At 38.3% G+C, this 26,440-nt stretch overlaps 1 protein-coding gene across 2 annotated transcripts in view; it reads left to right on the forward strand.

Annotated features, from left to right (window-relative positions):
- Positions 1–26,440, forward strand: part of Vwa8 (von Willebrand factor A domain containing 8) — a 420,110-nt gene that overhangs the window by 341,038 nt on the left and 52,632 nt on the right. For both annotated transcript variants that reach the window (XM_058582605.1, XM_046454135.2), the window contains 2 exons: positions 16,950–17,058; positions 20,693–20,849. In XM_058582605.1, the coding sequence (XP_058438588.1) occupies positions 16,950–17,058; positions 20,693–20,849 (266 nt within the window). The remainder of the gene's footprint in view (positions 1–16,949; positions 17,059–20,692; positions 20,850–26,440) is intronic.

Consider the following 26,440-nt stretch of genomic DNA (forward strand, 5'->3'; position numbering starts at 1 on the left):
CTGTTTTAAAAAATGGTGAAATTCCTAATTTATTCCAGTTTTTTTGAGGTAATGCTTTTAATTTTTGTCCATTTAGAATGATATTGGCCTTGGGTTTAGCATAGATAGCTTTTAAAATGTTGAGGTATGTTCCTATTATCCCTAGTTTTTCTAGTATTTTGAATATGAATTGATGCTGCATTGTGTCAAATGCTTTTTCTGCATCTATTGAGATAATCATGTGATTCTTGTCTTTAAGTCTATTGATGTGGTGCATTATATTTATTGATTTTCCTATGTCGAACCAACCTTGTATCCCTGGGATGAAACCTACTAGGTCATGGTGCACTATCTTTTTAGAATGTTTTTGTATGCAATCTGTAAGAATTTTATTGAGAATTTTCGCATCTATATTCATCGGGGATATTGGTCTCAAGTTTTCTTTTCTTGATATGTCCTTATGTGGTTTGGTATCAGGGTGATAGTAGTCTTATAGAATGAGTTTGGAAGGGTTCCCTCCTTTTCTGTTTCATGGAATAATTTGAGGAGTATTGGTATTAATTATTCTTTGAAGGTCTTGTAGAACTCAGCTGAGAATCTTTCAGATCCTGGGCTATTCTTCATTGGTAGGCTTTTGATGGCATCTTCTATTTCATTGCATCAAATTGATCTGTTTAAATTGTGTATGTCCTCCTGATTCAGTTTGGGTAGGTCCTATGCCTCTAAATATTTGTCAATATCTTCAGGATTTTTATTGGAGTCAAAATTTTCAAAATATTTTCTGATTATCCTCTGTATTTCATTAGTGTCCATGGTGACATGTCTTTTTCAACATGAATTGTAGTAATTTGAGTATTTTCCCTCTTTCTCATACTTAGCATGGCTAAGAGTTTATCAGCTTTATTTATTTTTTCAAAGAACCAACTTTTTGTTTCATAGATTTTTTTGAATTGTTTTAATTTCAATTTCATTGATTTTTGCTCTGATTTTTAATAATTTCCTGTGTTCTACTGCTTTTGGTGTTGTTTCTTTTTTCTATGGCATTGAGATGTAATGTTAGGTTATTTATTTGTTGACTATATTCTTTTAATGAATAAGCTCAATGTTATGAACTTTCATCTTAGAACCATTTTATAGTGTCCCAGAGATTTTGATATATTGTGTCACTATTCTCATTTGCCTCTAAATATTTTTTAATTTCACTCCTGATTTCTTCTACTTATTTGTTGATCATTCAATGGCATAATCTTCAGGTGGTATATTAACTTCTATTTTTATAATTGATTTCTAATTTAATTCCATTATAATCTGAAAGAATACAAGGTATTATCTGTATTTTTATTATTTACTGAGTTGCTTTATCTCCTAATATATGGCATATTTTAGAAAATGATCTGTGTGCTACTAAGAAGAAAGTGTGTTTAGTCTTTGATGAATGAAATATTCTATACATGTCTGTTATGTCTAAACTATTAATTGTATTTTTTTAGTTCAGTAGCTTCTTAATTTAGTTTTTTTGTTTGGAAGATCTATCCAGTGTTGAGAGATGTGTGTTAAAGTCACATAGTATTATTGTGTTGTGGTCCATTTGATTCTTGAGATTGTGAAGGGTTTGTTAGATTATGTAGATGCTGCGTTGTTTGGGGCATAAGTATTTAGGATTGTTGTGTCTTGTTGATGTACAATTTCCTTAAGAAGTATGAAATGACTTTCTTGTTCCCTTCTGATTAACTTTGGCTTGATGTCCACTTAATCCAATATGAGGATAGAAACCCCTTCTTGTTTATGAGATCCATGTGAATGACATATTTTTTTCTGTCCTTTTACCTTCGGTCTGTGGATGTCTTTGCCTTAAGAGGTGAATCTTTTGGAGACCACATATTTAATCCAGTCTGCCAGTCTATGTCTTTTGATTGATGAGTTCGGACCATTTACATTCAATGTTATTATTGAGTAATGATTTTTATTCCTTGTCATTTTGGTTTAATTCTGGTTTTTAATTTGATTTAGTTTTTCCTTCAAAAGAGTATTCTAGTGTAGTTGCTCCCTTTACTGGTTTTCACTTTTATTTTTCATTTCTTCATGAAATATTTCATTGAGTATGTTTTATAGTGCAGGCTTTGTAGTTTTTTCTAACTTTTGTATCATAAAAGGTTTTTATTTTATTGTCAATTTTCAAGCTTAATTTTGATGGGTATATTATTCTTTGTTGGCATCCATTTTCTTTCCTAGCTTGGTATATAATATCCAAGATCTCCTAGGTTTTAGGTTCTGGGTTGAGAAATCAGCTGAGATCCTGATTAGTTTCCCTCTAAATGTGACCTGTCTCTGGCAGCCTTTCAGATTCCATCCTTATTCTGTATGTTAGGCATTTTCGTAATAATGTGACTTGATGTGGATCTATTGAAATTTTGTATGTTTGGGGTCCTGTATACTTCCTGTGTTTAATTATCCATTTTATTCTTAAGGTTTGGGAAGTTTTCTGACATAATTTCATTGAAAAGACTGTGCATTTTTTCATTTATATCACCAAGCCTTGTTCTATCCTGGTAAGTCTTAAATGTGGTGTTTTCATGTTTATCCTGTATTTCTCTATTTTCCAATTATACATTTTAGTTTTGTTGCCTGAAACGCTCTTTCCAAGTTTTTTAGCCTGCTGGTGAGGCTTTCCATTGAGTTTTTAATTTGGTTTATTGACCCCTTCATTTTGAGACTTTCTGATTGATCCTTCTTCGGGATTTCTATTTCCTTACTGAAGTGATCTTTCACTTTTTGGATTTTCTCTCTGATTTCACTCATTAGATCATCTTTTACCTCAAAGATCAGTTTAACTAAGAATTTTCTACACCCTTTCTCTTACCTTTCCTTCATTGTGATATCATTGGATTCTTTTAATGAGCTACTTTGATTTGTTTGGGATGGTTTGTTCCCTTGCTTTTTCATGTTGTTTCTATGACTACCCATTCATCACTAAGAATCTGAGGTGACAACGATTTTACCTTATGAATTTATAGTATTCCTGAAGATTTCTATTACCTCATGTTTTAAGGGGAGAGAAATATTAACAACCAATAAAACCAATACTCAGCATTAAACTAAATACTTTGTTCTAATTTGGGCATCTACAATGTTAATTGGCACTATAAGCAGAAATGGTATGGTAAGCAATTGCCAACAGTAGACATATTATGCTTATAAAAGGATTTGCTATTTCAAAAGGTGAAGAGGGAGAATGCAGAGATGTAGGATGTAAAAATTGGCAGGGAGGATGAGAGAGTATTAATAATGAGTTAAATCAAGAGTGAAAGAGAGAACAGTGAAATTTGGCTGTTAATGAAAGAACAAAGAGGAATAGAATCAAGGGAAACCAAAGAAAAACAAGCAAGTTGGCTAAAATTATTTTCTCTGGAGTATATTAAGTCAGCTATGTATTTGTGTTTGATATTTATGTGTTTTGATTAAAATTTCTTGGACATTTTGTGAGACATAATAATAAAAGCTATCTTCAAACAGCAAGAGATTGTTTTAACCTTTTTCTTAACTAACATTAAAAAAAGTTAAACAATAAAAAAAAAGCCAGGCATGGTGGTACATGCCTATAATCTCAGCAGCTTGGGAGGCTGAGGCAGGAGGATTGAGAGTTCAAATCTAGCCTCAGCAAAAGTCAGACCCTATCTCTAAATAAAACACAAAATAGGGCTGGGGATGTGGCTCAGTGGTCGAGTGTCCCTGAGTTCAATCCTTGATTCCCCCGCAATAAATAAATAAATAAATAAATAATGTAAGACAAAACCAAGGTATATTAGTCAACTACCTTCAAGAAATGTTTGGGGGGGGGGGCAAAAGACAGAAATGCTTGAAATAAGAAGAGTGAAAATATATGTATATGTTTAAATATCCATAGTCCATTCAGCACACAAAAGTTTTAAAAAATTGTTTCCTTGTGATGGTCAAAAATTGTCTATAATATTATATGTTGGTTGTCAGTTCCCAATTGTTTTTATTTATGGTTTATCTTGAGATATGTATTGTGCACAAGAGTAGTTATCAGTTGCTGTCAGTTCCTCCTTTTTGTGGAGCTTCTTCTCATTGTTGCCCATTCTCAGCTTCCCTTCTTAGAGGTATGAGGTAGGACAGGTTGGAGGGTGTTGTTCACTTCACTTACAGCAAGGGGTTGATATAGAGTTCTGTGAAAGGGGTTCCTAGAGGTGAAGCTCCTAGAGGTGGGGTTTGGGTTTAGCCAGATGCCCAACCCAGTGCTTTGTGGAATGATGTTTTGTGAAGCTTTTAAATCATCACACCTCCAGAGCCCACTGCTTCTGTTCCATAGTAGGTCTTCAGTACTGCTTAAATCTCCCTTGGTTCTGCTTGAGAGGTGGAGAAACCAGTACATTGACCCCTCCACCTCCACCGCACCAGTATCTCCTCTACCTGGGCTCAGTCCCAAAGTGCTCCATGGCCCACTGCCAATGGAACCAAGTCCTGCATAGTCCCCAGCTGGTCCTTTGAACCCAGAGATTCAGTGTGAGTGTCTCGAATTCCCCTAGGTATGACACTGTCCATGGCAGATTTTCACCTGGTTTTCTAGTCACACTCTGGGTTGTGGGGTGGGCCAGTGCCAGGTCATGTTTTTGGACCCAGTTGGAATTACCCAGGTCTGGAGGCTTTGTTTTGGACCCACACCTGCCGACTATGTAGCACAGAAGGAAAAGATCTTGGCTGACCAGAGGTCACTGGGATACACACAGTGTCCCCTCTTATGAAAATAAAGTACAGCTAAAATGCTGGATCAGCTCAACAATGTCCACAATCTCTGTCTTCCCTTCAAGAGACACCTCAGTGTCTTTGGACTTTCTTAGTGTTTCTCTCTGACCTGCCCACAGTGGATCTACCTCAGTAGGCACCAGTGCCTGTCATGGGTTCCTCCCTCCCTTCCTTCCTTTCTTCCTTCCTTCCTCCCTAGGCCATTCTGAGAGTCCAGTATTAAATCCCAGTAGGATTTTTTTTAATTACCTTAAACCATGGAGCAGTTTGGAAAGTATAACCTTCTCTACTGTGCCATCTTGACCCCTCCTGCAAATGGAATATTCTTAAAACATTTCTTTCCATCTTGGTTTATGTAAGTCTACCAGCAGGAGAATTTTACTACTCCAGGGTGACTATGAGCCATTGGGCTCTGGCTTCTTGTTAAACTAGTTCTTTTAATTTATGGTGTGTGTACATAAGGGAGAGCAAAAGTTGGCTCCTGTGAGCCTTTCTAAGCCTGGACATGCTAAAAACACTGTTGTGAATAGGCTGTCACAGACTCAAAGGTCACATTTCCATTTTGTTCATTTTGAGAAATGCTTTTAGGTGATTATTTGTCTTTTGTACCTAAAAAGTTTAGGAACATGGGAGGGGGTTGCTTCATTTCCCTGAATTTTATTTGCTAGGCTGGGGGCCTTCTTGAAATTGTAAAACAGAGTGGCCATGCAGTTCACAAAGAGCATGTTGCTTCCAAGCATGACTCACCCACATGTCGTTGTGTTGCTGTTTCTGAACACCTTTGTTCTTGCAAAGATATGTCACTCAGTGCCATGTGTAAAATTAATCTGTATACACCAGATGACACTTTCTCTTTGACTTAAATAGCCATTTCATAGATTGCATTTAGTGGAAGACACACTGTACAACTCAGCTGTGAACTAGGGACTCTTTACTTGGAGGACCTAGGGGTTAGCAGTGTATCTAGCTTACATGGATTGATGAGACTGTTGTAGCCCAGAGGAAAACATGGAGATTTACAGAGTGCTGTGAAAGCCCAGAGGAATGAAAGCATCTTTTGTTTGGGAAATTCAGGTTCGTCTACTGGGAGGTACCATTGCAGGGTAATTGCCCTCATTTCTGTACATTGCAATTTGTACAGAAAGTAGTGTTAGGTTCCACTGATTTAGTCTCTGTTCTTCTTTCTCAGACCATGCCCCTCCATCTAGCACTTAATATCTCCAAAGAGATGGTTATTCACCCCCAAAACTTCCATTTCAAAGAGCATATTTGGAAATTTCCTTGAGATAAAAAGGAGGAGTCTTTTAAGCCTAGTCTTGACAGTCTCACATGGTCTTCACATTCTTCAGCCTCAAACCACTCTCCCCCAAATTCTCAGACATTAATCTCATGGTTCCCAAAGATCAAATCTCCTGTTACCGTCACTATAACTTATGTAATTCCAACCCTGTTCACAGCAAAGCCTCTTCACACAAGTGTCCCCATGCACGTGGCTACTGCCAGACTCCATTCATCACCTGTCAATCTGTGACTTTCAACCCCTCCTCCCTCTCTGCAGAGTAGTCCTTGCTCATGTCATGAGTAGCCTCCATGTTGCTAAATTCAGTGTGCCCTTTTTGGTCATCATCTTATTGGTCCCTGAGCTGCACTGAACTCAGTACACTGCTTTGAAGCTCATTCTTCCCTTGGCTTCCATGGTAATCTCATCCCAATTTCCCTCCTGCCTTTCCTGACTGCTCCACCTCAGTCTCCTTTCTGGATTCATTTTCCTCCTGGGCCACTGTCCTTTTCATTCTAAATTCTCTTTCCAAACCACGTATTTGCTGCCTTGATTTCAGGTGGTTGGTGGTTGTCAAGTACACAAACAAAAATAGTCATAGACATGGCAGGAATTTTAAAATGGGGGATGGTGGTATATGGATTTATAACTATTTAATAGATGAGAAAACTGAGGTTCTGGGAATTTGAGTATTATACAAGGTTTCCAAGCTCCAAAGTTGCCGAACAAGAACTAAACACCAGCCACTGGTTTCTAGGCTGCTGGCATGGACCTTATATGCTTCTCTGCAACTTTAGAAATGTTGCAAGTAAATCACATTTGAAAGCTGAAAATATCTTTTTAAAAAAGGCAAACCCACAACAAATGCAGTGAGTACTCTTACAGCCTGGCAGGATTGTGGGGAGGAGGGCAGAGAGGAGGAGTTGCAAAGTAATATACATTTTAAGTGTTTATCCAGATGTAAAGACTGAGCTAGGTGTTTTTTGTTTTTTTAATAAATGCACATGCTGATTACTTGTGAAGCAGTGCCACAATGATGAACACATTTCTCCCTGACGTTCTTCAATAAGGAAAATGAATTTAGCAGTAAAGAGCCCTAAGTTCTTCTCTGGTTATTGGGGTTTTCTATGTGCTCTGATCAGTTTATTCCACTTTGACTCAGTGAGGCACTTTGAGAATGAGGCATCTCATAATCACGAACCTCTGTGAATATGTGTCATGTACACAGATTGTGGTGAGGGCTACAGGGAAGCTGTGCTCTCAGTGTAGACTGTCACTTCACCCCTTGTTTTCACCTCAGCCCCCACTCACTGATGCTCCTTCTGCCTGAGTCCTCCAAACTCCTGTGCCGTCTGACTCTTACTCTTCATTCAAGATTTCCCTTGGTCATCACCTCTTCTAGGAAGCTTGTCCTGACCCCAGCCTGGGTTGGAGACCCTTCCAGCTGTCTCTGCTGACACACTGTGCTGACCCCTGGCTTGGTACTCTACCAACTCTCTGCACTGGTATTGACTAAAGATCCCCTCCCACTCCCTGCTAAAAACTCCATGAAGTGTAGAACCAGGTCTCATTTGACTTTGTATCCAAGCATCTTAGCAGGGTGTCTGACTCACGGCACTGTTTATTAAATAAACTATAGTCACCTTCCCCCTTGTCTGTGTTTCATTTTTCTGAGGTTTCAGTGATTCAAATAAATAGAAAGTTCTAGAAATAAACACTTCATATGTTATAAATTTTACACTGTTCTGAGTAGTATGCTGGAATCTTACACCATTCTTCTCTGTCCCACTCAAATATCATCCCTTTTACAGTATATCTGTGAATCCACACTGTAGGTGCTGCCTACCCATTAGTCACTTAGTAGCTGTTCTTGTTGTGGTGTCATAGTGCTTGTGTCCAAGTGATCCTTAATTTATTTTAGTAATGATCCCAAAGAGCAAGAGTAGTGATCCTAGTAATATTGTTGCATATATTGTTATCATTATTCCATTTTATTCTTTTATTAGTAGTCTTGTAGCATGCTTAAATTTAAACTGTAGCAGAGTTATGAGTATATAGGAAATGCACCAAATGTATAGAGTTCAGTACTATCTGTGGTATCAGACATTCACTGGGGTCTAGAAACAGGTCCTTGCAAATAAGGGGTAACCACTGTACCACATGAAGGTAGAAGGTTGACAGGCAAGTTGTACATATAGATGTACATAGTTTAAAAATTAAATGTGTTAAGACTTATTGTGAAACAACTCAGAAACAATCATTTTTGCCACCATCTCCCTCTCTCTCTTTGAATTTTCCACCAGTGTACTCATATTTCTTCTTGATTTTTCTCATATTAGGTCATTGTCTTTTGACTACAATCACGGAGTTCAGGATTTAGCTTCCACTTCTCCATTCTACTATGTGATGCATTCCTCACCCAGTAAATGTACACTAGAATTTGATTTAGACTAGTATTCAGGTTTCATGTTATAATAACTATGTAAAATGTTACCAGTCAGGAGAACCCTGTAACTCACTTGAGTTATATCTCTGCAGCCATCCTCCTCATTTTCTAAGTGAAAGAATGTAAAGTGCAGATAAGTAACTTTGTCCCAAATCACTTCACCAATTAATTCCAAAACTAGGATCACTGTGTTGTCTCTGCTATATACCCCTTCCTCTCAAACATTTCCTATACTTCTCAGACACTTTCCTTCATTTACCATATGTGTCTTACAGAGGCCTAACCTCATTTTCTATTTCAGACTCAGAAAAATGATAGTAAGACATATCAAAATAAGACAGGAGTGGGGGACAAAGTGTGTTTCTGAAAACCAGGGTTCTTTTAAGCTACCTCAAATGGCTCTGCAACCCTAATATTACAGTGTCAGGTCATGGGGTCCAGTGATGCCAGTGGAAAATTCCTAAGTGTCATAAAAAAATTGCACAGCAATGCAGACCATGGGAGGATACAGAGGAAGTCTGACTGCTACCCTGTTTGCCCAGCTCAGCCTTCTGAGATCCTAGATTAATTTATAATCTCTACATTGTATTTTCTCCTCTCCCCTCTGTATGATCCACTTTTCATTGTAAATCGCCTCTCCATGATGTCCATGGCAAATTTATCCAGATACCAAACACTGTGCTGTCTGAAGCTTTCAACCTTCCAGGCCTCAGTGGCTCTCTGGAAGGAATCCTGAGATGGGCCTAGTGGGAAACTAATGGAATGGGCTGCAAGGAGAAGAGGAACCACTGAGGGCAGAAATGGAAAATTGAAAGGACACCCAGAACTTCAGACATTTTAGGAGTAAGAGTTTCATGATATAAGTGGAACCTGATAGATTCAGACTGGTGAAGAAACAAAGGATAAAATGACCAACTCTTCAATGTTTGATTATATGAATCCTTAATTGATTACAGTCATTATGCCATTTGTTTGTTTATAATTAGTGTGTAGCTCAATGCCAATGATCCATAATATAAATCTGTGTCATTAACTGTGTGCTAAATTTAATTAGAAATGGGTAACATGGTATTTAGTGTTCCAAATTTGTTGCTCAGATAGCAAGAGCCTTCACAACTGAAAATTAGAAGAATGTTTTACCAAGTCCCAGATCTAATAAGACTCTTTTCCTATCCCTAAATTCCTGCTTTGCAACTTGCTTCCTTAAGTCTCAGGAGAGCAAATATCAAGCTTTCACAAATTCTTGGAGCCCTGTGTACCAGTGCGCCCATTCTGTGTCCTTGACATGGCTACAGTAGCAATGTCAGTAACTGTCATTCACTTATTCACCAGAGTCTCTGAGCTTCTGTGCTGCACCAGGTCTGTGCAGGGCTGCATATGACAAGGAGAATGAGACCTGTTCCTACCGTCTGACACTGGCATCTAGAGCTCATCCTAGTTTACATGCCTAGCCACCTCTTCCTACGTGCCACACCCTGTTTGCAGTATGATTTTGTCACTGAAATATGTTCTTTAAAATAATTTTTTAAAAAACTTAAAAAAGAGGAGACTTAGCAGCCCAGAAAAAAAAAAAAAAAAACTATGTGTGTGAATGTATGCAGTATGCACATACAGGCATACGTAGTTGCACTACAATAAAAGTACATTGCCATTACTTAATACATGACTCCTGCTTATGCTCCTTTTGCTGATTTGAGCCTTTTAAGTCAATGCAACAACCTGAAATGCTCCCTCCCACAGTGAGCATCAAAATACAACTGTGAATGTTCTCAGCCACTGAGTGCTATTCCACCCCCTCCTAAGTTGTGTGTGTGCAATGCAGATTGCTCATTTCTCTGTTGCCTTGCCTTATGCTGCTGTGTGGTATTCTGGTTAATAGTTTTAATGCACAGCAACTGCCAATAAGTATGTAAGTGACAATTCTGGGCTTGTGGGAAGCAAAAGGGATTGTTATCTCTGGCATTACAACACAGGTTTTAAAGGGACTCTGAGTACCTTGAGGAAATGGCTAGGGACATGCAGGGTAAACATCAATAGGCAGTAACTTCATAAACATCTGTCTTACCTGAGGTGGTGAAGCATGGCTATTAGAAATGTTAGCTAGGGGCCTGGTGTGACTTCAGTAGAAACAAAGAAAATGGAAAACAAGTGCTGAGTTTTGAGCCAGAAATGCCCCTCCATAGGGACTGTGCTGCAATAACCTGTCCAGAGATGCTCAGTCAGTGTCTTTTCTGACAATAATTACCCAGCTAAATGCTGTTGCACATAGTCATGATGGGCGCTTCCAAGAACCTTCAGGACCTGGGTCATATTAAAAATCCCCATTGCTTCTCCCCAGGGCAATGATGGGAGTGGCTTTTGTATCCACCCTTCTCTCCCTAGCTTTCCTTGACACCTCAGAGGAGTCTGTTGACCTGTGAAGTACAGGCAGTAACTTCATAAATATCTGTCTTACCTGAGGTGGTAAAGCATGGCTGGTAGAAATGTTAGCTAGGGGCCTGGTGTGACTTCAGTAGAAACAAAGAAAATGGAAAACCAGGTGCTGAGTTTTGAGCCAGAAATGCCCCTCCATAGGGACTGTGCTGCAATAACCTGTCAAAAATTGAGAAATCAGCTTTCTTCTTTGGAGAAAGAAGCTTCAAAAATTGAGAAATCAGCTTTCTTCTTTGGAGAAAGCATAAAACTTAAGTATAAGATTAAAGTCACCCAGCCAGGAAATGCCAGGAGAGGTAGTTCAGGTTCAATAATAATATAAGTATATGGTATGAAATGTCAGTTGCCGGGACCACCTTGAACATTGCAAAACCAAAGTATTAGTACACTGTTACACATTGTACCCAAGGTTGCCTTGTGTCTAACCCTTCCCTTGGCTATGGAGGTCTGAGGCTGGTCATTGATTGATCCCAGTACTGAATATTAATCTTTTTTAAAAATGTAGTCCCCCCACCCATATTTTCTTATGATGCATTAGAATGTTAACCTTTTGAAGGTTAAAAATAAGAGGCCAAAATAGAAAAAGTAGAATATATGAAGAACTGACAGTTTGCCCCACCCCTGCTGTCTTGGAATTTAATTAGCAGTTGTTTTCCTGTGAATGTTTGGAATACTAAATGTGCCCCTGTGAGGTGGTGACAGGAGGGGAACATCTCTTGCCAGTAAACTCTTGGTGTCCCTGGTATCTGTGGGTTGTGAACATTTGTTTTTGACACTCACCTACACACGAGGATAACAACACTTGATTTCCCATAACAATTTGTACTTATAACATCTTAACCCATGAAATAGCCTCTTATTTTCAGCATTCTGCATTCTGTATTCCCAGATTTCCAAAAAATCTTTATCTTTCTTCCTATTGAATGAAATAAGTATATACTCTTAGTCAAGTGAAAAGTTGTTTTGAATGAGTTTTGCAACCCTATAATATTTTGGACAGCCATTCAAACTGCTGTGCTTGGGGGAGCGAGCAAGTAAAGAGGCCATCTCTGTAGACTCACAGGCCATGGTAGAAAGCCCATCCAGGGACTAGTGAGGGTTCTGGCCAGAAACTGGGTTGAGGCAGTGGTAAGAATGTGATAAACATCATCATCCAAAGTACATGTATGAAGACACGAATTGGTGTTAACATACTTTATATACAACCAGAGAGATGAAAACATGTGGTTATATGTGTAATAAGAATTGTAATGCATCCCGCTGTCATTTATTTTTTTAAATCAATAAAAATAAATTAATTAATTAATTTTTAAAAAAGAATGGAAGTCAAGAATTTAAAGAACAATTGAGAGCTGATGTATTCTGATTTTATTAGAAGATGGCTCTCTGCTAACCTGTGGCCTGCCAGGTACCAATCATGGACTGGCAGGCAAGACAGGAAAGAGTCTCACCAGGTACCCAGGTGACAGCTTATTATGGTGAAAGTTATATTCAAATTAAACTATTAATATTTTGTCACCAAACATCCTCCCATGGATGCATTTAGCACATACTTATTAAGAACCAGTTATATACAAGGCTACAAGTAAAAGCCACTGTACTAGCTACACTTCTCAGAGAATAAAAAACATAGTCAAATATTATTATATTGGTATTTTGCCCTTCTTTTAGGCCAACCCTGTGGAACCTGTCATTTTAACTTGGACTGGGTGTTTTTGTTACATATTAATGGCTCCTAGTGAAGAACATCTTCTCAGTGAGAAGGTACTCTAAGACTCTGTAAACTCAGATCAGGATACATAGAACATTCCAGAGCACTGGGATAGAGGACAGTGGATGTTTTGAGTTATAGTTTCAAATTTTTAAAAAGATTTACCAAACACATTTGTGCCAGAAATCAGCATATATATAAGTCTTTGGAAGTTTGTAGGCAGAAAGAAGTAGGAAGGAAAGATAAGGGGGTTGGGTAGGGACTGTGGGCAAAGGGCTCCGGCCAGAGAGAGGGGGAGGTTGCTGGCTGACTTGAAGAAGCCCATGAGAAAGGACAGAAAGCTATCTACACCAGAAGACAGGGCTTGTACAGGACACACCAGGGACCAGCCACTGTTGATCACTTGTAATGTCACAAGTCACCCAGCATTGGTTTTTCAGGGCCAGAAGGAAGGCCTCATAAACCCCAGGCCCCATCCTAACATCTCTGCCTGCTTTCTGATTCCTAGACTTTCTAACAAAGGAAAAAAGATTTCAAATTTCAATTAGTAATAAAGACACTTAGAATATGACTGCCTTCTAGGGTTAGTTATTTAGTGCTAGTGAATGTCAGCTACAGTGTCATTAATGGGTATTAGTGATCAAAAGTCAGAGTCTTCTCTGCTTTGTAGAGATAGTGAGGGATTAAAGAGGGCAGAAGTTCATTGAGTATTTGAAAGCAAATGTTACCAACAGGCCAGGCAAGAACTGAAGATAAATTGCTTATTTGATGGCTTTGCCAGAGATGGAAATTGGAAAAGTTACCTATGAGACAAAGGTATTTTTGTCATGCATTGTCATTGTAAATGCACAGAGTCTTTTAAAAACTGGTGATTAGCTTTTTATTTTTTTTAGCCAGCTGACATCATATGAAAGATCATCATTCCTATGTACATGTTAATGCAACTTCCATGCTTTCTGTAACTGTGAGAGAACTTTCTGGTCTGTGGGTACGAATAACCTCAGACTCTAATATGATTCAGGCAGATGTGGTCAGTACCATATGACGGCCTGTATCACCCCATGCTATGATTTTGCTTCTGTTTATGCAATATCTTAATAGAAGCAAAGATCATTTTTCATGCATCTCTGTATCCTAGTGAGTTGTAAATACACCTCCAAATAGGCACAGGAGTGTTTGTGCTTATAAAACAAATGGATAGATAACATTCAGTTGGTTGCTAATCCATCAAGAAAATAGTAGGCAGCTGTAATAAGTACAATCACTGATCTGATATAATTATGGAAGTGTTTAATGTCAGAAAATTCAAGGTATATCTTCTTAAAAGTAGAACCTTCTCAGAAAGTCAAGACAGTAGCTTCTGCCCTGCTGCCTCTCATTCATCCCTTAATAGATGAATCAATTAGTTCTCATGCCCTTGGGTCCAACTTGCAGAAAGCCCAACTAACAGTGACTTAAACTCTAAGGACACTTATTGTTTGTTTATGTCGAGGATAAAAGCTGAGTGACTCCAGGGCAGGATACCTAGCTCAAAAGTGTCATAAGAAGAATACACTCTTTGCCACCTTCTTGTCACTACATGGTCTCCAGGTGGAGGCTACAGCTCTGTATGTCATGTCCTAACTCACCTGTGTCCCAAGGCAGGCAGTGGGTGTATGTGTGTGTATCGGTGTGCACACATGTGCAGTGGAGGTAGGAGAAAATAATGCATTCAGGATAGTCAGAAGCTTTCCCCAGGATGTTCTCTTCTTACCTGAGAGGGAAAGCTTTCCTAGAAGCCTCTTGACAGACTTTCTCTGGCATCTCAGGTCACATGGCTTCCCCTAGACCAATTCTCTAGAACCTGCACAGGGGAATTGGATTTTGCTGCTTAATTCCATGATTCATCTGATTCTGTTCAAAAGAAAGAAAGAATATATGTTGTGTAGGCAAGTAGAAATTCCTGCTTGGTAACAACTAGATGGAAAATGGTAAGCAACTATGTAGTCCACTCATACTTCCAAGAGCTAACTTGTCTTCTAAAATTATATCCTGGTTATTTATATCATTTCATTGATTTTTTTAAAGGATGTGCTCAAGAAAGAGTTTAAAATATATGGGCCTTGCCCAGAATTATAGGGCTTCAGTGAGTCATGTCTCTTCCCTGTACTGGCTTTGGATTGCTTTACTCTGAAACATTATGACTTGTAGTTTACAAAATCCATGTTTTTTTTTTTCCATTTAAATTCATAAGTGATAGGATAATGATTCTTAGGATCACTGCACACATACCTCAAAGGAAGTAGAGGGTGTCCACTTTAGGAAACACGTCAAGGATTTTAGCTTGTGTATCAGGTTCTATCAAAAGTTATAAAAGGCCATATTTTCTGATTTGAAGAAAATTTTGATTCCCTTAAGTTAATTCAGTAGTGTCTATGTTTGTCTTTAGAATGACTTACTTGAGCTTTTTCTGGATGAAACCACTTCTCAAGGGAAATGCATTACAAATGTTTCTCAACACAAGAATGACAACAGACAGCAATTAACAACTTTCAGAATGACCAATGGCTCTGTAGCACACATCTGTCTCCAGGAAATAAACTTCCTCAAGTGACAGTCCTTCCTTGGTATCTGTTTGAGTTTCTGTTCTGAGTTGAACTCTTTGAGCCTTTCTGCTTGCCCCTTTTATGAAACTTTATTTATGTCAGAGAGACCTTAAAATGGCTTTGACCAAACCTTGACATGTACATATGTAATCCACCTAGAGAAATATGTTCCTTGAGTATAACAGCATTCATAAGATGACCCAAAATTAAATCAACTTACTTTTAATTAAATATTTCTAGAATTTTATGGCATAATTTCTCTGAAATAAATCAGGGTTTGGCAAATGATTGTTTGGTCAAGAATTAGTCAGTTTTCCAACATGTCTAGGCCCCCACCTGAGGTTGGTTGGGGTTGCCTTGTGGTCAGTGCAAGCAGCACCATTTACCAACGGATGACATGGCAAGACACACAGGTGACAAAGAGCACAGAGTTCCTTTCTCTCAGCACTTACACATTGTTTTCTGCCCCCCTGATGGCTTCTACAGGTGTCTTTGCAACTTCAAAAGCATGATTTTGGAGGTAACTATGGAAGCTATTAGTGGTGCTTTTTCTTTTGCCTTAGGCCATTAATTTCAGTACCTAAAATCTATTTTCTCAGAGGAGACTGACTGGAGTGTGTGAAATGTCTAAAGGAGGTAAATAATGTTTGATGAAAGTACAAGACACAGTGAAATTTGCTTTTCATTTAACCTCTTCCAAATTCTTTTATATATTTTTACACACACACACACACACACACACACACACACACTGAGGAATGGTTTAAGATCATTTTTTTCAATAAAACTATCACTTCTGAGACTATTTTTGGAACTTCTTTTTTAATAATTGGCTTATTGAAGAGTCAAACCCCATGTAAGCAAACTAGTCTCATTATTGAATTGCACAAAACCCCACCTCATCACCTTATTAACCAGATTTGGTCCAGTGAATCAACCACAGGAGGTCAGTGCCAGGTAGAGTGCCAGAGGAAGTTCCAAAAATGGTCTGAGCACTGACAGTATTATTGCAAGAACTGTTCTGAACACCATTCCTCATTTTGGGGTGTGTATATTCTGGTATGTTGCTTTAAAATAAATGAAATAGGGGGAACTAAAGTGCCAGTTTTTCTGTTTGAATTGCAAGAATCATAAATTCAGTGTTAAAATAAAGACAAATTAGGAAAAACATAAAACACCATAACATTGGAGTGGGTCCAGAAAATAAACAAGCAACTTTTAATATATGTAGGTGTATAGAACATAAATCTACCACTGAGCCACATATATATGCACTTTCTGGTTTTGTTTCTACATATTTTATATAAAATAGCATTTCTCAAAGTAATGGAATTTCTTTAAAAATGAAATGACTAAAATGTAGGTTTATTCACTGAGATTGATCATCAAGGTGGTGATTTTTTTAAATGGCTGGGAAAGTGTCTAACTGTTGAGATCCATTTGCTCTGTGTCTCGGAGGTCTCTTCTTTTTGTAAATGTAGCATGTTCTGCACCAGGGAAATTCTAAAGCTGAAACCCCACCCATTTCCTTTTCTTTTATAAAAAGAATTTGTTAAAAATGTACTTCATCTCCTTTCCAATTAGATGGAGGCTAACTAATGAAATTTTTGCCAGACACAAACAGCATCTGTTGTGTATATAGCCTAAGATTATGAGATACCTTAAGGACTTGCAGGAAAAGAATTCTTTCTGTCATGCAATTTCTGGTGTTGGTCCCAGGATAGTGATAATATTTCAATTCTTCATTTTTAGATAACAATCAACAGAGACAGTGGAGAAGACGTGAGCTCCCCTAAACACGGGAAGGAGGACCCAGACAACATGCCCCATGTGGGTGGCAATACTTGGGCTGGTGGAACAGGTTGGTAGCACAGACGTGGCATTCTTGTGGGTCTGGCTTCCTATCAGGCCAGCACATTGCTCTGCATTAACTCCCCAAGAAGACTCAGAGACCAGCTGTGCTTCTCAGCCTTCCCTATTAGTCAGTCAATGTGTTCTTACCCTTGGCTCCAGTGTGGCATCAAGACATAAGAAGAACCTGGCATTTTGATTCCCATAGGCTCCACTAACCCAAGACCTAACACCATTCTCACCCCCCTTGGAGTTGCTTCACTGGTAAAAGGGTGATACTGCCTCACCAGGTCATGATTTGGACTAAAAAAAGATTGTGATAGTAAAAGCACTGAGCTCAGTGGCTGGCCTGAGGATGGTATTCATTCAAGTGTTAATCCCTTCTTTTAAACTGTGTGTACTTGGGTTTTTGCCAGAAATCTACAGTATATTCTTTCTTAAGCAACTGATCTAGAAAAGAAATAGTCTTGTGTTTCACATCTCAGAAGTGAGTGTGATGAGGATGCAAGATTTTGAGAGAGGAGGGTTGGTTACTATTTGCACGGATGCCAAGAGTAAGCAAACCAGTCTGTTCCTTCCTCTCAGCTGCCAGACCCTACCATTGTTCCATGACTGCTGTCTTCCTATTTCCTTGGGCAGCTGGAGCCAACACATCTGCTGGGCCACTGGAATAGGGCCAGACCGCGCACTGCCTGAGCTTATCTGAGCCCTGAGGAGAGCTGGCAGGGATTCCAAGCTTCACCTTCACAGAGGACAGTCTGCACCTCTTAGCCTTGACAGCCTGGGCAGGAAATGGGTTTCTGTGCTGAGACAATGAGCTATCCAACAGGCTGTAGGCTTCTTGCCTGCTCTGTTTATTCATCAAGCAGCTCTTTAAAGAAAGGCTATTTTTAGAAATGTCCTTTTATCTAGAAGGTAGTGTCAAGCCAACAAGATTTAATCCATATGGAATGCATTGAGGAACTAGTAGGTCAGAAGTAGGCTCCCCAGCAGTGGACTGCTCCAAGGTGAAAGTTCTTATTTACTATTCAACTTGCATCTGCTAGCTCCAATATCTGTCCAGATGATACCTGTGTTTTCCCTTTTACTTTTCAGTTGATCAAGAGCCCTTGGCTTCAACTTGTCTTTTTATCTTTGTCATTTTTCTCCCTCAAAATTCTGTACATTGAATTTAGCTCTGGCCCAACAAGTCCTCAAAGTCCCCCTCCCTTGCCCACTTTGTCCCTTAACTCATGGACTGGTTTGGGATGTCCAAGCTTAGCTTTAAAGTTACGCCTTGCAGAACCTCCAGCAAGAGTTTTCACTTTAAAAGTACAAATTGAAAGCTCTGGGAAGTAGAAATCATGAAGAACTCTCCACTCATATCCTTTGTACCCCAGGGTGACTTTCCCTAGGGGCCATGTGACTCCTCTGGCCCTCACTCACATCAGCCTCTACCAGTTGCAAGTCCTTTCCTCCTTTCTCCCAAATGATGACCTCTGAGTATCTAAGAAGTGCTGAGCTCCAGTTCATCTCCCCGCATAGCTAAGAACAGCCTCTGGAGGAAGGGAATGAGGTCCCAAGCACACCTTCCCATCAATAGCTCAGTGTCACTACCCAGTTCCTGTTCCCTCTGCCACAGGCTGATTGTGAATGGGAGCCAGGAATCACACAAATCCAAGAAGTAATTTTCCACCACCCAGTTCTAAATAAAAATTACATAAGATGTGCTTCAGTCAAAGGATGCTGTATTTAATAGGCTGTTGTCATGGTAGTTCCCAAAAGGAAATTACCTACCTGGACTTTCATAAAGGAAGTGGTTCATGCTAAGTGCTCCTTCTTAGTTTATTTAGACCAATTAAAGCTTCAAAGTAGAAAAATAATTTATTATAATTTAGCCAAAGTCTAAAAGCTTTCAGATATTTCGCTTAATAAATCTAGAATTACCTCCTTCTGTGCATGGGAGTTATTTAAATAATAATTGTAAGATTGGTAACTTATATAGCTCTTATTTTTTTGCCAGATACTTTTCTAAACATTTTTGCTTTATGACAATCTCATGAAGTAAATCATAATATTGTACTTGTTTTATAAATGAAGAGACTGAGACAGAATATTCGCATAATTTCCTGAAAGACACAGCTATTGAGTTGGAATCAGGCTTCAAACTCAGGCAGTCTGCCTTAACTAGTATAGTATACAATACTGTGCTTACTACAGTATACGATACCGTCCCTCAACTGAGGTCTCATCATGAGTTCTCAAGTTATGTGTGAACAAACAAAATATACTGTTTACTAATAGTCTAATCTTTATAAAGCAAAGATAATAAGTTGGCCAATTCTAGCCAAAATATGTATATATTTTCTTTGGTCAATGTAGCATTTATTGATTGATTGATTTATAGCAAAGATTGAACCCCAAGATGCTTAACCACTTGAGCTACATCCCCAGCCCTTTTCATTTTTTCTTTTGAGACAGAGTCTCACTAAGTTGCTTAGGGCCTTGATAAGTTGCTAAATTTCGCTTTGGACTTATGATCCTCTTGCCTCAGCCTCCGGAGTCCCAGGGATTACAGGTGGGCAACACCATTCCTGGCCAATGTAGTATTTTAAAATAATTTCATTTGGAATATATCTAGCCAATGTCACCACCACTTCTTATAATGGTACCTACCTAGCCTTATAGCCATTTAACTTTCATTTTTAACATAAATTGTTCACACAGTATTACATGACATATACTTATAAATATGTAAATGTGGGTTTACATTGAAAGGCTGCTCTGAAACTGATAATATTTATCCATTGTATATTATTCAAAGCTAAAAGTCAAAGTTGATATAATAATTGGCTTCAGATCTTAGTTAAGCCAGAGGTCATCATTAGGTCACTTAACCTCTCTGTGTATTGTTTTTCATTATTTTCAAAACAAAAGAAATTTTATCTATAGCTTCACTGTCTTTTTCTATTTTGTGGGAAAATAAGGTAATAAGTGAAGGAAGAGTTACTCATTTATTTAGCAGATATATAGTAAGTATTTATATTGTTCAAGCAATTAGGGCAGAGTTAAAAATATAAATAAAATATGATCCCATCCATTACATAATTTTTAGGAAAAGGAAAAATAATGAAGAGTAATAAATAGTACACCTGAGTATCAATCCCTATGAGGTATAGGCCTCAGACGAAGTGTGTGTCATAGAATTCGTAACGGAACTTGAAAAACATGTAGATTTGGATGGATAAGAAAAGTGTAAAATCATGCTAAATAGGGGAAAACCCTTTATTTTAAGAAAAAGGTTATTTGAATTTTTAATTACTGTTAAGTACAATTAATATACTTCTCAGAACTATCTTTTTTGTGTGTGGGGTTGGGTAACCAGGGATTGAACTCAGGAGCACTTGACCTCTGAGCCACATCCCCAGATCTATTTTGTATTTTATGTAGAGACAGGGTCTCACTGAGTTGCTTAGTGCCTTGGTTTTGCTGAGGCTGACATTGAACTCGCAATTCTACTGCCTCAGCCTCCCAAACCACTGGGATTATGGGTGTCTACCACCATGTCTTGCTACTTCTCAGAACTATCTGCAAAACCATAATCTAATTTTTGTTTTGTAGTCAGGTTCAGACTTACCATCTGGATTTTCCTTGTTTCTTTCCAGGAGGAAGAGACACTGCAGGTCTGGGGGGAAAAGGAGGTCCTTATCGTCTGGATGCAGGTCACACAGTGTACCAGATCTCTGATGCTGAGAAGGACGCCGTTCCTGAGGAGGTCAAGAGAGCTGCAAGAGAGATGGGCCAGAGAGCATTTCAACAGAGGTGAGTGTTCACGTCATATCTACAACAGTGCTGTTGACTAATAGACACATACATACTTGCACGCATGTATGCATGCACACTGTTAGGTGCTAAACTCACATGGTACAGAGCCTGTAGCCTCCAGCTATGCAGATAATGGCAAGATCAGTGGGTTAATATGAGGAAGCACCCATTTCTGTGCCAGGATTTGGAGATGAGACAAAGATAAATGAAGAGGGCACCAGGATAGAGTGCACAATATTGATGAGGGAGAGAGTCAGCTTGCCTGCCCACAAAAAAGGGTAAGAGCTGGAGAGAGATGAGCAGTAAGGTTGGTTGGGGAGGCTTTTTTGGCCGGTGGGGTCTTTGAAACCAGGCCAAGGAACCTGTGGCCTTCTGATGTTCCACAGCTGTTTTAGGCCACTTCATTGGCCCCATCCACTAGATGCTTCTCTAGACTTCCATGTTTGTTCTTCAGCTAAAAAAGAAAAACACCAAAGAACCAGCAATATCTCCTTTCTGATTGATGGACTTGGTAGCACTTTGGGAAACAGATTCACATTTTTGTGCTCAATGAAAGGAGTTGGGTGCAGTTGAATAATGGATATAAAGAGGAGAGAAGATGCATATGAGGGAATTAGTGACAAAATTATACACCTCTAATAAATGCTGAAGGCATGCTCAAGTGTATGAGACTGATGAAATTCCTCCCATTACATGCTGTACTTTCACATCTGTAAGTAAACAGTACAGAACAATAAAGAACTGCTGGCCACACTTTCAGGAAAGCCTGTGAGCCTCAGAATGGGCCTGAGAGGCAGAAGTGTTGCTCTCAGCCCTCCTGCTGGCTTCCCAGGTGAGCACAGTTTATTTATAGTTACTGAATATGAATTTGCTCTTCTGGAGAATGGAGACTTCACTCTTCCTTCCTCTCAGAGAGGTGATTAGGACAGATAACTATTTTTGGAATGAAAGTAGTTGAAATCTCTCAAAAAGAGGCAGGAGAAAAATTATACTATAATGAAAAGTCATGTTAGAATTAAAAAGAATTGATCTGTTTCATATGAATAGTAAAATATCCATTTAGGAAAAGATTAATAGGTATTACTCTCCCCTCTCCCCCAACCAGTTGCTATTGTTGCCCCTCTCAGTTCTTCACAGGTAATTATCCAGTCTGAATGTTTTACAAGCAGAGTGCTCTGGCACACAGGTCATTTGCAGGGAGACAGGTAAGTCTTGCAGTGGTGCATGGGCACAAGTATGCAACCCCTCTCTGAGTGCCACTAGTGATAAGGAGCCTGGTTCTGTTGAGGACCATTGCCCTCCAGGGCAATGAGGTCAAGGGGCCTTGGTGGTAAGACAGCTGAATGAATAGTGGATATAAAGAGGAGAGAAGATGCATATGAGGGAATTAGTGACAAAATCATACTGAAGAGAAGAATCCCAATCAAAGAAAAAGAATACCATAACGTGGTTGAAATCCAGAGAAGGTGAGCAAGGGTGTGAAAAGCAGGGGATAAATCAAAACACACAATGATCCTGAGAAAGATGGAGGCACAGCAAAACACCATGAAAAATGCTCTTTCAACTTTCATGTAGAAATGGGACTTTCATTGCTTTGGATGAGTATTTCCTTTAGTTCTGCTGAAAATTTTTCTTTAATTCTTTATTATGGGTTTTTTCAAACATGAATTGAAAGTAGAGAAAAATATGCAATGAATCCTGTGAGATGATACCCCAACTGCAAGAAAAAAGTGGTTCCAGTGCCAGGTGCCATGGCACATGTCTATGGTCCCAGCAGCTCGAGAGGCTGAGGTATGAGGGTCACAATAACAAGCCTCAGCAATTTAGTAATGCCCTAAGCAACTCAGTGAGACCCTGTCTCTAAATAAAATATTAAAAAGGGCTGGGGATGTGCCTCAGTGGTTAAGTGCCCTTGGGTTTTGTCCCCAGTACCAAAATAATAATAATAATGACAATTTTAGTTTCCACCCCTGGAGTATCTTGAAGTGAATCCAAAATATTCTGTCATTTCATCATAATTATTTCTGAGTGTTTTCTACAATATAGGAACACAAAACCACAAACACAACACACTATTATCATGTACTTACAAGGTAATAATCTTTACTATCATCAAATAATTAGTTTTACAGCTCTTTTCTACCACTCTGGGCACATGGAGAATGAGGTCAAATCCTGCCATTTATGCTTTTATAGCACCCTGTGCCATTTCTTCTTAGCCATTATCAATCTTTCTCATTTAGTTATTTGTGTGAGTAGTTAATCATCTCTCTACTGATTATGAATTTCTTAAGAACAGAACCTGGTAGATGGCAGATATTCATACACGTTTGTGGAATAAATAATATTCATGTGCATAAAAGTAATGGTGTCTTTATCATTCATCCCTTGGTATCCATAAGAAGACATTCATATAAAATAGCCTAATATTTGTACATAATACACATATATCCTGCCATGAACTTTTTTATTTATTGGTTCTTTTTAGTTATATATAACAATAGGATTGATTTTGATGTAATGGAATGTAATTAGTTCTAATTCAGTCCCTGTTATTTCCCTTTTCTCTCTCTTGTCCCTCCCCCACTACTCCTCCCCTTTACTCTACTGCTCTTTCTATTTACTTATAGTGTTGTTATGTTATTTAACATTAGTGTCTTGTGGATCTATATGATGGTGAAAATCACTGTGGAATATTCATATATATACATAGGAAACTTAGGTCAGATTCATTCCACTGTCTTTCCCTGTCTCATCCATACTCCCTTCCCTTCATTCCCCTTTGTCTACTCCACTGATCTTCCTTCTATTTTTTTTAACCTGCCCCCTTATTTTGGAATAGCTTCCACATATCAGAGAGATTGTTTTACCTTCAACTTTTTATAACTGGCTTAATTTACATAGCATGATAGTCTCCAATTCCATCCATTTTCTGGCAAATGCAATAAAGTTAATCTTCTTTATGGCTGAGTAAAAGTCCATTTTTTTATATATATCACATTTTCTTGATCCATTTATCTGTTGATAGGCATTATGGGTCTCTGTGTCTTCTATTCTATTGGTCATCATGCCTATTTTTATGCCAGTTCCATGCTGTTTTTGTTACTATAGCATTATAGCATAATTTGAGGTCTGGTATTGTGATGCCTCCTGCTTCACTTTTCTCACTGAGTATTGCTTTAGCTATTCTGGGTCTCTTATTTTTCCAAATGAATTTCATAAATGCTTTTTCTATTTCTAAGAATGTTATGGAATTTTGATTGGAATTGTATTGAATCTGTCTAGCACTTTTGGTATTATGGCCATTTTGACAATATTAATTCTGCCTATCTAAGAACATGTGAGGTCTTTCTAAGGTCTTCTTCAATTTCTTTCTTTAGTGTTAGGTAGTTTTCATTGTAGAGGTCTTTCACTTCTTTTTTTAGATTGATTCCCAAGTTTTTTGTTTGTTTGTTTGTTTGTTTTGACTTTTGTCTTTTGAGGCTATTGTGAATGGGATAGTTTTCCTAATTTCTTTTTAGCAGATTTATCATTGAAGTATAGGAATGCTGTTGATTTCAGTATTAATCGTGTGATTTGAATGTTAATCGTGTATCCTGCTACTTTGCAGAATTCATTTATGAACTTTCACAGTCTTCTGATGGAGTGTTTAGGGTCTTCTAAATATACAATCTGTCATCAATAAACAGAGATAATTTGAGCTTTTCTTTTCCTATTTGGATCCCTTTAATTTCGTCTTCTTGCCTAATTGCTTTGGCTGGGGTTTCAAGAACCATGATGAGTAGGAATAGTAAAACTGGATATCCTTGCTTGTTTCTGTTTTTAGAAGAAATTATTTCAGTTTTTCTCCATCCAGAGTAGTGTTGCCCTTGGGTTTTGTTATACATAGTATTTTCAATGTTGAGGTAAGTTTCTTCTAATGCCTAGTTTCTCTGTGTTTTAAAAATGAGTGGGTGCTGTTTGCCTCCCATGTATTTTAAATCATCTCCAAAGTATTTATAATACCTAGTAAATGTAAATACTATGTAAATAGTTTATATACTTTATTGCTTAGGAATAATGATGAGAAAAATGTCTGTAAAAGTTCACTAGAAACATAGGGTTTTTTTCCCAAATATTTTGGATCCAAGATTGTTTCATCAGTGATATAAAACCCATAGATATGGAGGGTCAATTGTAAAGCTATCACCCTTTAGTACTTGATTTGGAGACTTGCCAACACTAGACAGTCCTCATCATCCAACAGAAGGTCCACTGATTGCCTTGAATAGCCTGATAGTACTGATGGGTTCCTCATATCATTAGCATAGCATTTAGTTAGCATTCATTTGAGTCTGGTTTTAACCCAGACACTGGTTCCTATATATCAAGAATTGATTGATTCAGGCAAAACAACACAGGGAAACAAGCATGAGACATGCATAAAATGCAACAGAAACATTACATCAACAAAAAGTGAATGAAATAGAGAGTGAGGAACATGTACACACGTAGAAAAACATTTAGGATGGGTGTCAGCTGTGGAAATTGCATCAGCTACCATTTGCAAAACTAATCAGCCCCATATAGTAGTACATACAGTAATGTACATATGTATGTATGTACATACATTAGCTGTATGTACTACTATATGGGGCTGATTAGTACATACATATATTATGTATATATGTATGTATGTACATACATACATGCAGCTAATGTATGTTTCCCTCATAATTGATTTAAAATCATAGTATTTAACTGTAACCTGTAAGAAAAAATAAAATGAGAACCAAAATACCCAGACTCTTACATACCCATAAATACACCCTTTAAAAGTGTACTGTGCCAGTTGATCCACAGAGATTACTAGGATGTTAAGCAGCTGTACCCTGCAGTTTTGATCAGAGGTAAAGAAGCAGAATGATATATTTTTAGCATTTTGTTGGCTTGAGAATATTACGAATAAGAAGCTTATCTAAACCAGGAGCTAAAATTTCCTATTTTCTTTCTTCATTCCTTTCCTCAGTCTTTCAGAATTTGTTACGTGTTTTGAATCTTGTAGGTTCTGAAAGATGACACAATCTGGAATATGTTTTCCATATTTCCTCATAATTAGACAGCATGTGATGTGCTTTTAGGTGCTATGTGATCATACCAAAGGTACTGCTATACTTGTAGCTGATCTGGCTACAGACTACTCTGCCCCGGATGACTTAGAACTGCCTGACTCCTTCCCTAATATGTATTTATATCTCTCTATTTATGTATGTATTAAGTGTGTGTGGGTGTGTGTGTGTGTTACTTCCCCCGTTCCCTCTCCCACCTAATTGCCTCCCCAACAAGGACAAGCTATGCCTACATTTTTTTTTTCTAGTCAACAGTAGTCTCCTTCCTTTGAGAGAGAACATACAGACTTCCAACACATGAAGTGAATAGGCCGCATATCCTACAGGGTTCACTGTGCCCAGCTTCTGTCAGGCTTGATACTTGAGATGTAACTTAAAAAATGAAAATTTATAAAGAAGTTTCAGAGATTGCCAAAGCTAAACATAAGAGGTATTGTTATGAGGTCAAGTCCTAGATACACATTCCTTCTCTGAATGAGA

The sequence above is a fragment of the Marmota monax genome, unplaced genomic scaffold (genome assembly GCF_021218885.2).
Source record: "Marmota monax isolate L192 unplaced genomic scaffold, Marmota_monax_Labrador192_F-V1.1 WCK01_AAM20220418_F8-fsc00011, whole genome shotgun sequence".
Classification (NCBI taxonomy): domain Eukaryota; kingdom Metazoa; phylum Chordata; class Mammalia; order Rodentia; family Sciuridae; genus Marmota; species Marmota monax.